This window comes from Hippocampus comes, unplaced genomic scaffold (genome assembly GCF_001891065.2).
Source record: "Hippocampus comes isolate QL1 unplaced genomic scaffold, H_comes_QL1_v1.1 scaffold420, whole genome shotgun sequence".
Taxonomy (NCBI): Eukaryota; Metazoa; Chordata; class Actinopteri; order Syngnathiformes; family Syngnathidae; genus Hippocampus; species Hippocampus comes.
In genome coordinates this window covers 568,802-581,711 of record NW_017806163.1, presented here as the reverse complement: position 1 = coordinate 581,711, position 12,910 = coordinate 568,802, and the positions used below count along the sequence as shown (strand labels likewise).

At 42.0% G+C, this 12,910-nt stretch overlaps 1 protein-coding gene across 1 annotated transcript; it reads left to right on the top strand.

Moving 5' to 3' along the window:
• The first annotated feature begins 5,068 nt into the window (after positions 1-5,068).
• On the top strand, positions 5,069-12,288 carry LOC109531427 (sodium- and chloride-dependent GABA transporter 2-like). The gene is made up of 14 exons (XM_019895714.1): positions 5,069-5,322; positions 5,586-5,720; positions 5,910-6,050; positions 6,133-6,211; positions 6,281-6,413; positions 7,188-7,322; positions 7,418-7,521; positions 8,550-8,674; positions 8,765-8,877; positions 8,978-9,115; positions 9,210-9,312; positions 9,417-9,517; positions 10,880-11,050; positions 11,896-12,288. Exons 1-14 carry the CDS (start codon positions 5,127-5,129, stop codon positions 11,995-11,997), a joined length of 1,776 nt encoding a protein of 591 aa, XP_019751273.1. The 5' UTR covers positions 5,069-5,126; the 3' UTR covers positions 11,998-12,288.
• The last annotated feature ends 622 nt before the right edge of the window (positions 12,289-12,910 follow it).

Sequence of the window (12,910 nt, the reverse complement as noted above, 5' to 3'; positions counted from 1 at the left end):
ACAGGAAATGGATACCCAGGGATGGAATGACCGAATATTTTGAAAGACACAAAGAGACTCTGAATGGCGTTTCAGTGCGAGCTTTTTAAACGGAGAAGGCTCAAATGTCCATGTCATGTTGTTTTAACATTGCATGACACAAATCATATGCATATTACCGTAGCCCAAGAGAATCATTTACTTCCTCAACACATAACACACAGTCAGCCACGGCAGTATGCAAACAACAAATGGTCCAAACACATACATATTACCCTATTTCCCCAAGGACAAACAACATGGCTGACTAACATTTCACATCAGCCTCGAACGCTAACTTCACCTGAAGGCACCGCATGGTCAAGCAACATAATGGAAGTTACGAATAGAGCCGAGGTGCACCAAAACGAAAGTTCACAGTCTCCACAAACTGCAATGGTTTGTGGCACGTCAAGACTGGGTAATTGTTTTGAGGCTTGAAGGGAAAAGATGAACCTTCTCATGTAAACTCTTTCTTGATACAGTATGTGCTGTTGAGGAGGATAGAACAGAAAATGGACAGGCTTCACTCTTTGGAGCAGTTGACCATGGGGCAAGCCAGAGAATTGTTTCACAGCTACCAACGCATGGATACTCCAGGAGCATAGATGGAGGCCAAAAGACTCCTACACAAACATTATGATGATTTCCAATTTGCCGAAGACCAGTGTGGTCGAAAATCACTTCAGAATAGGTCTTCCCCTTAGAGAAGGAGATGCTAACTTCTCCAACCACTGCTGCGTCATTGAGCAGTGCTTTTTCGCTTAAAAACAAAGCAAGTCTCCAGCCAACTGCAGGGCACACATAGACGAACAACCACTGCGCTCATACTCGTATAGAGGCGCAATTTTGAGTGTTCCATTAACCTGCCACGCATATTTTTGGAGTGTGGAAGGAAACCGGAGTACCCGGAGAAAACCCATGCAGGCTCGGGGAGAACATGCAAACTCCACACAGGAAGGCATGAGCCGAAATCGAACACTGCACCTCCAGTCTGTGAGGCCGACACATTAACCAATTGCCCACCGGGCCGCCCCACTGAAAACCAGATGGACAGAAAAATATTTTGTGTTTTGGATCTAAATGGACTTAAACTTTTGAAGCAAAAAGTACAAGTTTTGTGGGTGTTTAATTGATAGATAACTGTGTTAATTTCCACACTCGGTTCGACATCCCTTCCTACCCCATTTCACTATCCCCTTACCAGTACCAGTAATTACCCTAGTCAGGCATGGCTTTTCAGGTATTGCTATACCAAACGGTTTTCAGCCACATTCACTGTGGTAGTTTTTGCATGTACTGCAAGCGTTTTTGTTTGTTGTTTTTTGTTGTTGTTGTTGTTTTTACACATCATTACACACTGCCATAGGCGCTGTATAGAAGTTTTCCTTCATTAATTCAAGCACTAGTTTTGCCACACCATCCCCGATCCTTGTTTATTTGATTTGCACAATAGCAAGTTGGACTGCTTTATTTACCTTGGAGAACAAAAGTGAGTTGGGTCACACCTCCTCACATGCCTCTATATTTGTGAAAAACTTGAATGAAAGCAGACGGACAACATTTTGGTGCCAAGAAGAGAGGTATGTGAGGTCTCTTGTCTTATCAAACTAGTCAACAGCAATTTTTCATCAGGGATGTTATCCCTGAACATATTTTGACTCTGACTGATCAAATGATCAAATTATCTTGCACATCATGTATTTGAGGATTTTTTTTTTCATATTGTGTTTTTAAGTTTGTGCTTGCACAATACAGATTCTACCATGCGTTCGGAAAAACATTCCACCTGTTGCTGAACATAACCCTTCATTCATAAATCTAAGTAAATGTATTATTATTATCATTTTTATTATTATCATTATTAAACCTGATACGCCAGAGAAGAAACAAAGGCAAATTTGGAATCAGCCCAAGGAAGTTCATCTAGAAGCCTCGTACTGCATCTCTGAATTGACGGTTGAGTGAAGATTTGTTGAGCGGTGTAATTGAAGGATCAGATTGCTGCAGATTGGCACAAGAAGGCTGTTGTGTCTGGCAGTGAAGTGCATTTGTGCATCCTGTTAACTTGCAACTGTAACTACCTGGGCAAGGGGTCCTCACATATACAGTATTAGTCTGACTCTAAAGATTTTAGTTTTTTAAGCAATGCAAGATGACAAAAAAGAGAAACTATGATCCCATTCTTGCAAAAATACATGTCAAATACTGACAGAGATGTAAAAGACAATTTCAAAATTTCGTGCTCACACCAGAAAAAGAACTGTTTACGGCGGCCACTTCTCATGCCTAATGCCATTCATACAGGTAGAAAGACAGCTGTCTACTTTCAATCGACTCATCTCGGGTGAATGGACTTCTCCTACTCCAGTTAAAAGTGTGCATTCATACATTTTTTTTTGATCACGGCATCACTTTTGCTGTTTGTTTGGAGAGCAATGCCAGAATAACAACTATACCGTCGCTTACGGTGCTTCTCGCGGGTAAAAACGTAATGATTTGACATGGTAGGTCAACTTGTTTGTTCCGTTGTTTGTTTTTTTTCATTTGTTTATTGAACATGTAAACAGATAATGTAAATTTGGTAGGAAGTGAAAGGGAATTCTTATTGGACTAATGTGCTTGTCATGGATTGTCCATAACAAGCATCATGTACAAAAATAAGGGTTTCCATATGTGCACTTGGCACCAGGACACCCTTGGACACAGTTCGATGATTGACTTTGTGGTTGTATCATCGGATTTGCGGCCGCATGTTTTGGACACTCGGGTGAAGAGAGGGGCGGAGCTGTCAACTGACCACCACTTGGTGGTGAGTTGGCTCTGATGATGGGGGAAGATGCTGGTCCGACTTGGCAGACCCAAACGTATTGTGAGGGTTTGTTGGGAGCGTCTGGCGAAATCCCTTGTCAGGAGTTTCAACTCCCACCTCCGACAGAGCTTTTCCCACGTCCCGGGGGAGTCGGGGGACATTGAGTCCGAGTGGACCATGTTCCATGCCTCTATTGTTGAGGCAGCCAACCTGAGTTATGGCCGTAAAGTTATGTGCCTGTCGTGGCGACAACCCTCATACTCGCTGGTGGACACCGGCAGTAAGGGATGTCGTCAAGCTGAAGAAGGAGTCCTATTGGGCCTTTATGGCCTGCGCGACCCCATAAGCAGCTGATGGGTATTGACTGGCTGAGCGGAACGCAGCTTCAGGGGTCGCCGAGGCAAAAACTCCGGTGTGGGAAGAGTTCGGTGAGGCCATGGAAGCCGATTTCTGGACGGCTTGGGGGAATTCTGGTCCACCATCCGATGTCTCAGGAGGGGGAAGCAGTGCACCATTAACACTGTGTACAGTGGGGATGGGGAGCTGCTGACCTCAACTCGAGATGTTGTGAGTCGGTGGGCAGAGTACTTCAAACACCTCCTAAACTCCACCAACACTCCTTCCTTAGAAGAAGCAGAGTCTCGGGACTCTGAGGTGGACTCTCCTATCTCTGTGGTTGAAGTCACCAATGTGGTTAAAAAGCTCCTCGGTATCAAAGCTCCACGGGTGGATGCGATCCGCCTGGAGTTCCTCAAGGCTCTGGATTTTGTGGGGCTGTCCTGTTTGACACGCCACTGCAACATCGCGTTGTCATCGGGGAGCTGCCTCTGGATTGGTAGACCGGGGTGGTGGTCCCCCTTTTTAAAAAGGGGACCAGAGGCTGTGTTTCGACTTCAGAGGGCTCACACTCCTCAGCCTCCCTGGGAAGGTCTATTAATAATAATAATACATTTTATTTATAAGCGCCTTTCAGGGGTGCTGAAGAGGAGGAGCCGTTGGGAAGTTGAGCCTCAGATTCAGGAGGAGCAGTGTGATTTTCGTCCCGGCCGTGGAACAGTGAACCAGCTCTACACCCTAAGCAGGGTCCTCGAGGGCACGTGGGAACTCGCCCAACCAGTCAACATGTGCTTTGTGGACTTGGAGAAGGCATTCAACCGTGTCTCTCGGAGAGTTCTGTGGGGGGTGCTTCGTGGGTATGGGGTACCGAACCCCCTGATACGGGCTGTTCGGTTCCTATACCATCGATGTCAGAGTTTAGTTCGCATTGGCGGCATTAAGTCGGAATCGTTTCCATGGAGAGTGGGACTACGCCAAGGCTGCCCTTTGTCACCGATACTGTTCATAACTTTTATGGACAGAATTTCTAGGCATAGCCAAGGCATTGAGGGGTGCAGTTTGGTAGCCTCAGTATTGCATCTCTGCTTTTTGCAGATGATGTGGTACTGTTGGCTTCTTCAAGCAGGGCTGTCCAGCTCTCACTGGAGCATTTCGCAGCCGAGTGTGAAGCAGTTGGGATCAGTCGGAAAAGGGTGGAGTGCCCTCTCCGGGGTCGGAGAGAAGATCTTGCCCCAAGTGGGGGAGTTTAAGTATCTTGGGGTCTTGTTCACGAGCGAGGGCAGAAAGGAGCGGGAGATCGCCAGGTGGATCGATGCAGCGTCTGCTGTGATACGGACTTTGTATCGGTCTGTCGTGGTAAAGAAGGAGCTGAGCCAAAGGGCGCAGCTCTCAATTTACCGGTCGATCTATGTTCCAACCCTCACCTACAGTCACGAACTATGGGTCGTGACCGAAAAAACGAGATCCCAGATACAAGCGGCCAAGATGGGGTTTTTCCGCAGGGTGTCCGGGCTCTGCCTTAGAGATAAGGTGAGAAGCTCGGTCATCCGGGAGGGGCTCAAAATCGAGCCCCTTCTCCTGCACATCGAGAGGAGCCAGACGAGGTGGCTCTGCCATCTGATTAGGATGCCTTCTGGACGCCTCCCTGGTGAGGTGTTCCAGGCATGTCCCACTGGCAGGAAGCCCCGGGGACGACCCACCTAAAGTCTCTCTAATTTCAAACAGCTTCAGCGGTATTGTGGCAGAGCAGGTTCTTGTGTACTTTGTACATTAATTGTGCTATTTTAAACTCAACCAGATCATAAAATTTCAGAATGTTTAATTTGATAAATAGTGGATTCTTTGGTTCGGTATATTGAGATCTAACCCATGGTTCTAACTGCCTTTCAGTGACCCTTTCATTCAACTTCCTTGCTCTGTAAAGGACGACATTTTTTGAAGCCCCCCCACCCCCAATGATATGTTCAGATTGGTCCAAATGGAGGACATGCAATTGAACACGCTGAACGACAGGACCAATGCAGAGGCTGCGCCCAAAGGCCGGCAGAGAGAGCAGTGGTCCAGGAAAGCGGAATTCATCTTGGCTACAGCAGGAGGTATCATTGGCCTGGGAAATATCTGGAGATTCCCATACCTTTGTTACAAAAATGGCGGAGGTAAACACGTAGAAGCTGAAGTTGTTTTCATTACTAAAAGGAAAAGAAAAGATGCTGAGCACAAAGATGAAGTTTTTTTTGGTGTCCTACTCACCGATTGAATTTGAAATCAAAATTGCTATGATTGCTTTTTTGCTTTTTCTTGCGATACTGTTGTGACTGATTTTGGGGAGGATCTGTATTTTGCCAAAATGCACTTTTTAAACCTTGTCCCTCTCGTCAGAAATGCCCCAAACGTATAAAAGGTCATTTTTGTTTCAAAGGAGTCTTCTTCATACCCTATTTGTTGTTCTTCTGCACCTTCGGTGTGCCGCTCTTCTTCCTGGAGACATCGTTGGGCCAGTACATCAGGCAGGGCGGAATAAGATCCTGGAGAGCCGTCTGTCCTCTTTTTGAAGGTCAATCAATTAATCAATCAATCAGTCGTTTTAAGGGTCAAATAGTCAACCGATTCAATCTGCAATTTGCTGCGACATAAGGATGTCCACCCTATCCGGTGACATTGCAGTGTGTGCTCCATTTCCAATGATACGAGTATCCTTTCCCCATCCCATAACATCTGTCCACTCGTCATATACTGTACCCAGGCATAGGATATGGAAGTCAGCTGGTTCTTTTCTACGTGGCGTTGTATTATATCATCATCTTGGCTTGGGCCTTCCGCTACTTGCTCGCGTCCTTCTCATCTGAGCTGCCCTGGGCCAGCTGTCTCAACAGTTGGAACACAGGTAGGGAGAACCGGTTTTCGAAAGCCAATACTCATCCATTGCCCTCATTTGACTTTCGTATTCGTTCACTTCGCAAACAAAGACACATGTTTTGAGTACAGACCCAATCAAACACTGCAAGAATTTGAAAATGGCACATCTTCGGTTGTGGAGTATTGGGAGTAAGTATAGCATCATATAAAGCCCAAGTGTGTCTTTTGGTGGATGTTTCTAATTGATCTCTGCGTCAGGAGGAGAATTTTGGGACTATCAAGTGGAATTGAACATGTGGGAAACGTTCGATGGGAGTTGGCCCTTTGTCTTCTTCTTGCCTGGCTATTGTGTGTCCTCTGTATTTGGAATGGAGTGAAGACCACTGGGAAGGTAATGTGTCATATACTGCACATCCCAAGTCAGTACACCCCACACATTTTCTTCAATCATTTATTAAATGTCATGAAAACTGCAGAAAAAAAACTTTTGCGAAAGGTCATTTTTGCTCAAAGTTCACATTTCTTTGTTTTTGCCAAAAGTAGTCATTGTACAGCTTGTATAACAGTGTAGATTTCCTGCGTAACAAAAGTGAGGACACTTTTGTTACCAGTGGCAAAAACATGAATGGCGGTGAGTTGAATTATTGAGAGACAGTACATTTACACTGTTGTGCAAGATGTACATGTGCATGATTGAGAGTTTGTCTGATTGACATTGAGATCTTTTCAAATTTGGCATGTACAAAAGGCTCAACATTTTTTTTAAACTGACGATGACAATACTGCTAGATTAACTATATTAAGATATTCAGATGACCAACAGAAAATCCCACTCTAAAAATATTTATTAAAAGTGTTTAATTATTTTGATAAGTCTGAAAATCTCTCTCTCTCTCTCTCTCTCTCTCTGTGTGTGTGTGTGTGTATATATATATATATATATACATATGTTATTGAGCACAAGATAAAAATGTGATATTTTCGAATTAGCACAAATACCGAATGATTTACATCTATCCAGAACATTGTGACATGTTTCATGTCTGTCTGAAAAGATATTTAAGTTTTGTCATGTGGCATCTGAGTGATTTTTGTTGGCAGTATTCACAGCACACAAGTGATTAAAAAAAAAAAAAGTCATAAATTCCTTGTTGGTTCAATGTAGGTGGTCTACTTCACTGCCACATTTCCATATGTCATGCTGCTGGTGTTGCTTGTTCGTGGACTGACATTGCCCGGTGCCAAAGAAGGAATCAAGTTCTACCTCTACCCAGATGTATCCCGGCTCAGCGATCCAATGGTAACATCACGTTGCCTCTTTGTACAAGCTGTTGTCAGTCTACTTCTCAATGACAGGGTTTGCTCACTGAAAATTTGAAAATACCTTTGTGTCAGGTTTGGCTGGACGCCAGCAGTCAGATCCTGTTCTCCCATGGAATCACGCTTGGGATTCTGACAACTTTAAGTAGCTACAACAAGCCAACCAACAACTGTTACAGGTACATGTCTCACATCGTCATAAACAGTTTAGCACCGTCACAGTTATGATGAAAAAGGGACTCATTTCCAAATAAGCTCCCCATATTTTTGGATACTTTCTCCTGGATGTTTAGCTGGGAATTTTTTGGGGCCTCCGATGTGGCCCCTAACAGGACATGGAAGAAAAAAAACCTTTGCGTTCCCTCGCAAAATTTTGCATTCCCTCGCAAAGACTGCGAGATAACGCAAACTATTTTTTTTCGGAAGGGGACACTTTTTAAAATGCACATTTTTGTACTTCCGGGTCAGCTTGGCTAATGTAGGCTCTCATGCGCGGCTGAATGAGAGTCGACACTATTTCGGGGAAGGAGAGAATTGTGGAGCAGGACTTGGAAACTGCATTTAAGATCAAGAATATTTTTAATGTCTTTTTATTTCAAGCCAATTTCAAACTTGCCATCCATGTTTGTTGTTTTCAGTTACTCGGGAGATGACCCAGAAGTACATTAATGCGCATTTTTAAAATAACGCCCCCATGCAAAGAAAAAAAAGGTTTGCTTTATCTCGCAATCTTTGCCAGGGACCACAAAATTTTGCAAGGACATGCACGACTTAGCGACCGAACGCAAGAAAAAAATTCCATGTCCCCTTTGGGGTTCCGTCGGTATGAATGTTCTCCTCGTGCTTGTGTGGATTTTCTCCTCCCAATCCCACAATCAGACGTGAGGTGAATTGAAGACGAAGTTGTTATTAGTATGAATGTGAGTGTGAATGCTTGTTTCTCCATATGTCCACTGAGAATTAGGGATGTTCGGTGAAAGCATTTTTTTTTTTCAGACCGAAACATGAACAAGTACTCAACTCTTGAAGAGTCAGCCATACCGATGCCAAGTACCATTAGCGCTAGTACTTTTGATATATAACATTTCTATCAAGCCATTGACAGATAATTTTCGAGACAGATCCATGTGGATGGATGGTTTTCAACGTTGTGAAGTCAAGATTTTTGCAACAGTAGTTGACCAATTATGTTGTATTTGCCCAATAGGGACTGTATTTATTTGTGCCTGCTGAATGGGTCGACCAGCCTTGTGGCCGGCTTTGCTGTTTTTTCTGTCCTTGGCTTTATGGCCAAGGAACACGGCGTGGACATAGCCATGGTGGCTGAATCCGGTATGGATGCAATGCACTTGGCAAGACATTTCGAATTTGAAGCTTTTTAGCTATCAAGTGACAATAATTGACTTTTGTTTTTTTTTTCAGGTCCGGGTCTGGCATTCATCGCTTACCCTCGTGCTGTGGCTTTGATGCCTTTTCCTCAACTTTGGGCCATTTGCTTTTTTTCCATGATCATCTCTTTAGGAATCGATTCTGCGGTAAGACAAGCTTAAATGAGAAACTGATTTCCTCAGTTGAAATAAAATGTGCAATTACAATAACACACACCAAAAAAAAAAATCTGTCTTCTCACCATAGTTTTTAAATGTGGAGGCACTGATCACAAACATAGTTGACTCGTTCCCTTTCATCTTTGGAAATAAACGTCGACGTAAACTCCTCCTTCTTGCTATCAGTGTTGCAAACTTCCTTGGTGGTCTTCTCATGGTTACAGAGGTGAGCAACCAACCATCATGAAATACATGCCGGATTAAAAAAAAAAAGACGCAAATGAAGTGATGGCAATATTGTTTTGGACTTTATTTTCCAGGGAGGCCTGTATGTTTTCCAGCTGTTCGACTATTACTCCTGCAATGGGATGACTCTTCTCTTTTTTGCCATTCTCGAGTCGGTCTGCATCGGATGGATTTATGGTATGCACTCTTGATTTGACTCACCATGAGCATTGGCTGGACTCGCATGGGATTTTCGCACATTTCTGAAGACACACTGCTAATGAAGGATATTATTCCTAAAGGGGCAGATCGTCTGTATGATAATGTAAAGGACATGATTGGCTATCATCCGTGGCCTTTTATGAAATATTGCTGGAAGTACTTGGCACCGGTTATTTGCACTGTAAGTATTAGAAGGTAGGCGTCCATTGACACTGACATGTTGTACGAACAAGTGATCAAGCAGGATTTTTTTTTTTTTTCTCGTTCTGTCTGGCTCCCCGGGCTGGACCGAAGTCAAGACTAAGCAAGTTATAGTGGATACAAGCTGCCAACAGACACACAAAACATTTTCTGGACAATATGACACTTTGTGAAAGTGTGATGAGTTGAAACCAGAAAATGCAAACGTGCAATTATTTGTTTTCAAATTTTTATTACGTTTTATTTCTCGGTGAAAATTTCTTGAACTGGAAGTGGGCATCTTTGATGATGGGCGCTCATGCAAAAGAAGGATTTATTTTTGCCCTGAGTAACTGGAGTTTAAATGATAAATGCACATTTTTGGAGTCTGAGGCCAGCTACATTTACAAACTAAATGATGTTCAAAAACAAATTCAAAAAAATAGTACAAACAACCTACATCAATCAGAGTTAAAATGATAAATTCTAAACATTAAATACAATGATAAATCAGAACTAAGTTGATAAATAGAGAAAGGTATTGAAATATCCATTATGAATACAAGAGAAAATGTGTATGTATAAAATCTCGATACAAATCAAAAGTTGTAAAAATATCACGGTTAAGGGTAAAGTGTGAGCCTTAATGGAGACTTCTTTCTTCTTACTCTCTTTCTTTTCTGATTGATATAAAAATGATTGATTAGATATAAACACATAACATGGGGTAGGACTAGATAAGTTCTTTACTTCTTCCTACTCCCTTGAACATAATAACTGTGTTGAATGATGACTGATTTCTCTTTCCTTTTTACTATTTTATTTACCTTATTTTCTGTCAAATTATTACTGTACAGTATATGTTTTATGTTCAATAAACAAACAAACCTAAAAAAAATGTACACCGAAGGAACAGCAAATTTTAATGGATTTGTGTGTTCCTAATTGTACATTTGATGCTGATTTTAAAAATGTATTTACTTTTTTCCGCTTGAGTACATCAGGGTTTTGGGATATTTACATTTTCTGTTTTAAATTTGACCTATAAAAGCTTGCGTGATATGCATTTTACCACGCATTATAATTTCTAGCTATGACATGACAGCAAACAATTCCACCTGTTGTTGAATCCAACCCCTAATTCATTAATGTGACGATATTACAAACATTGTTGTTAAATTATTGTTGCAATGAAATTATGAAAATCTGATTTTGAAATTGTGAACCTTGCCTTTAGAACAACAGCAAAGTAATTCATAAATATATTTAAGAGTGGAATATGGCAACTATGCCACCATTACACGCTTGAAACTGTTCCCATTCATACGTTGTTTCATATCTTTCATCCACTGGTTTCTTTTAGTGCACTTTGGTATTTGCGATGGTGAGAAACACACCGCTTAAATTCAACAACACTTACGAATACCCGTGGTGGGGCTACACCATTGGGGGAGTCCTCTCTCTGTCGACACCCGCCACGGTGCTGTTGAGGATGCTCTATGCTGTCAGCGTCACTCCTGGAACTCTGAGACAGGTAACCGATTTTGTTCAGGAAAAAAAATCCAGAAAAAAATGGCTGTTGTATTCTTGTCAAAGAAGAGAAGGCGTACGAAGCCAAAAATGGATTCCTTGTGCATTTTTGAGCACAGGAGGAACAAAGTTAATCCGGGTACACACGCTCCGATCGATAATCTGGCCAGTTCCCCTTTTTTGACCAAAGCCATCATCGACTCGATTGTTGGATTTCTCTAAAAGATTATCCCGCTCGGTGAAATGTGACGCGTGTTTGTGTTGCGTGTCTCCAAAATCGTTCATCACAATAAAAATGACGAGCAAACAAATTGCCGAGATACATCAACGAGTAACCTTTCACCATCATGCTGCCTGCGGATTGAAGGACACGAGTCGCCCGAGGGCCTGTGCTGTAATGCGACATTGTGATTTCCTTGGAATGTTGAAGTGATCATTTATGAACACTTACAGACACTTAGAAAAATTCAGTGTTGCATATTGACGTGTATTCCCCCCCCCCCACTTGGTTAAATCAATGTTGAAAATGGTGAGAAATGATTACCTGGATTAGTGTCTTTGCTGAGATTAGCATTAATTATTAAGGATTAACATATAATTAAAAGTAATAAGAGCAACTATGGTATTCTAGAATTGTCTGTCAAACTGGTAGGCCTTTATATCAATCAGAACCCAAAAGGTTGATGATCCCTGGCCTCGCTTCTATTTCCCCCCCCGCCTTCTATTTTTGTCTGGATGCACCAAGCTTCTCCATGCATGACAACTTTGGTACCACACCAGAGATTTATTAAAAAAAAAAAAAAAGAGTGAAAAAAATGAACAAATAACCTCATTCTTTTATCACTGCAGAGACTGAAAATTCTGTGCACACCAGCAAAAGAACTTCTTCCTGCATCGAGGAACGCATTAAATCAAGAAGAGGACTTTCAGACGTTTTTGCACGCCGGATGAAAGGAAATCATCTCATCACGGACAGAGCCATAGCTCAGAGAGGATGTCAAACTTCAGTGGTATTCGGACCCTTTGCTAATCAACATGGAGCTCCAATTTGACTACTTTTCCAACAGGAAATTCCCATCCATTTTCAATATACTACCGCTTATCTTTACTTGGTCAGGACGGTAATTTATGCATGTGTGCCTGAAAAAAAAAAAAAAATATGATTATTCCACAGAATGTCAACCCAACTCTTATTAGTGTGGGAAGTTGTGTACAGTATATGCTACAGTATATAGAAAGTCTATTGTATGTAGTCCCTCTGTACCATCCATTTTCAATATACTACCGCTTATCTTTACTAGGTCAGGACGGTAATTTATGTATGTGTGCCTGGAAAAAAAATATCTCTTATTATTCCACAGAATGTCAACCCAACTCTTATTCGTGTGGGAAGTTGTGTACAGTATATGCAACAGTATGTAGAATGTCTACTGTATGCAGTCCCTATGTGTTATGTAACTTAACCATTTTGGAAAGCAAATAGATGTACAGTATTCCAAACAGCTCTGCCTCCTTAGGCAAAGAGTATTCTGTCCTAACCATATTGACATTATGCTGAATAGGAGAATTGCCAATGTCAAAGAAAATAAACAAACAAACAAACAAACAACCGCATAAACGTGCTTGCTTCAAAAATAGTTATTTTAAAAAAATGTTGAATGGAAGCAACTGGAGTATTTGGGCTCGTAGAATTTGTTCTTTTCTCTTGTTTGCCAATCAATGTATCATCAACATTCTAAATATAAGAAATTTAGAATTTCTTGTTCATCCTTCCGCTTTTATCTCCTCTGTGCGGTTCTGCTGATTCTTTTATCCTTGTTATCATCCAAATAATCTCTCAAAACATACTGATTCTGTCCTAACC

What these genes read in the sequence shown, in the direction of transcription:
- LOC109531427 (XM_019895714.1), top strand. Translation starts at nt 5,127, where the DNA reads ATGTTCAGATTGGTCCAAATGGAGGACATGCAATTGAACACGCTGAAC. An exon ending in TCGGTTGTGGAGTATTGGGA is followed by an intron (nt 6,212 to 6,280) that starts GTAAGTATAGCA and finishes TCTCTGCGTCAG; the next exon opens with GAGGAGAATTTTGGGACTAT. An exon ending in AGCCATGGTGGCTGAATCCG is followed by an intron (nt 8,675 to 8,764) that starts GTATGGATGCAA and finishes TTTTTTTTTCAG; the next exon opens with GTCCGGGTCTGGCATTCATC.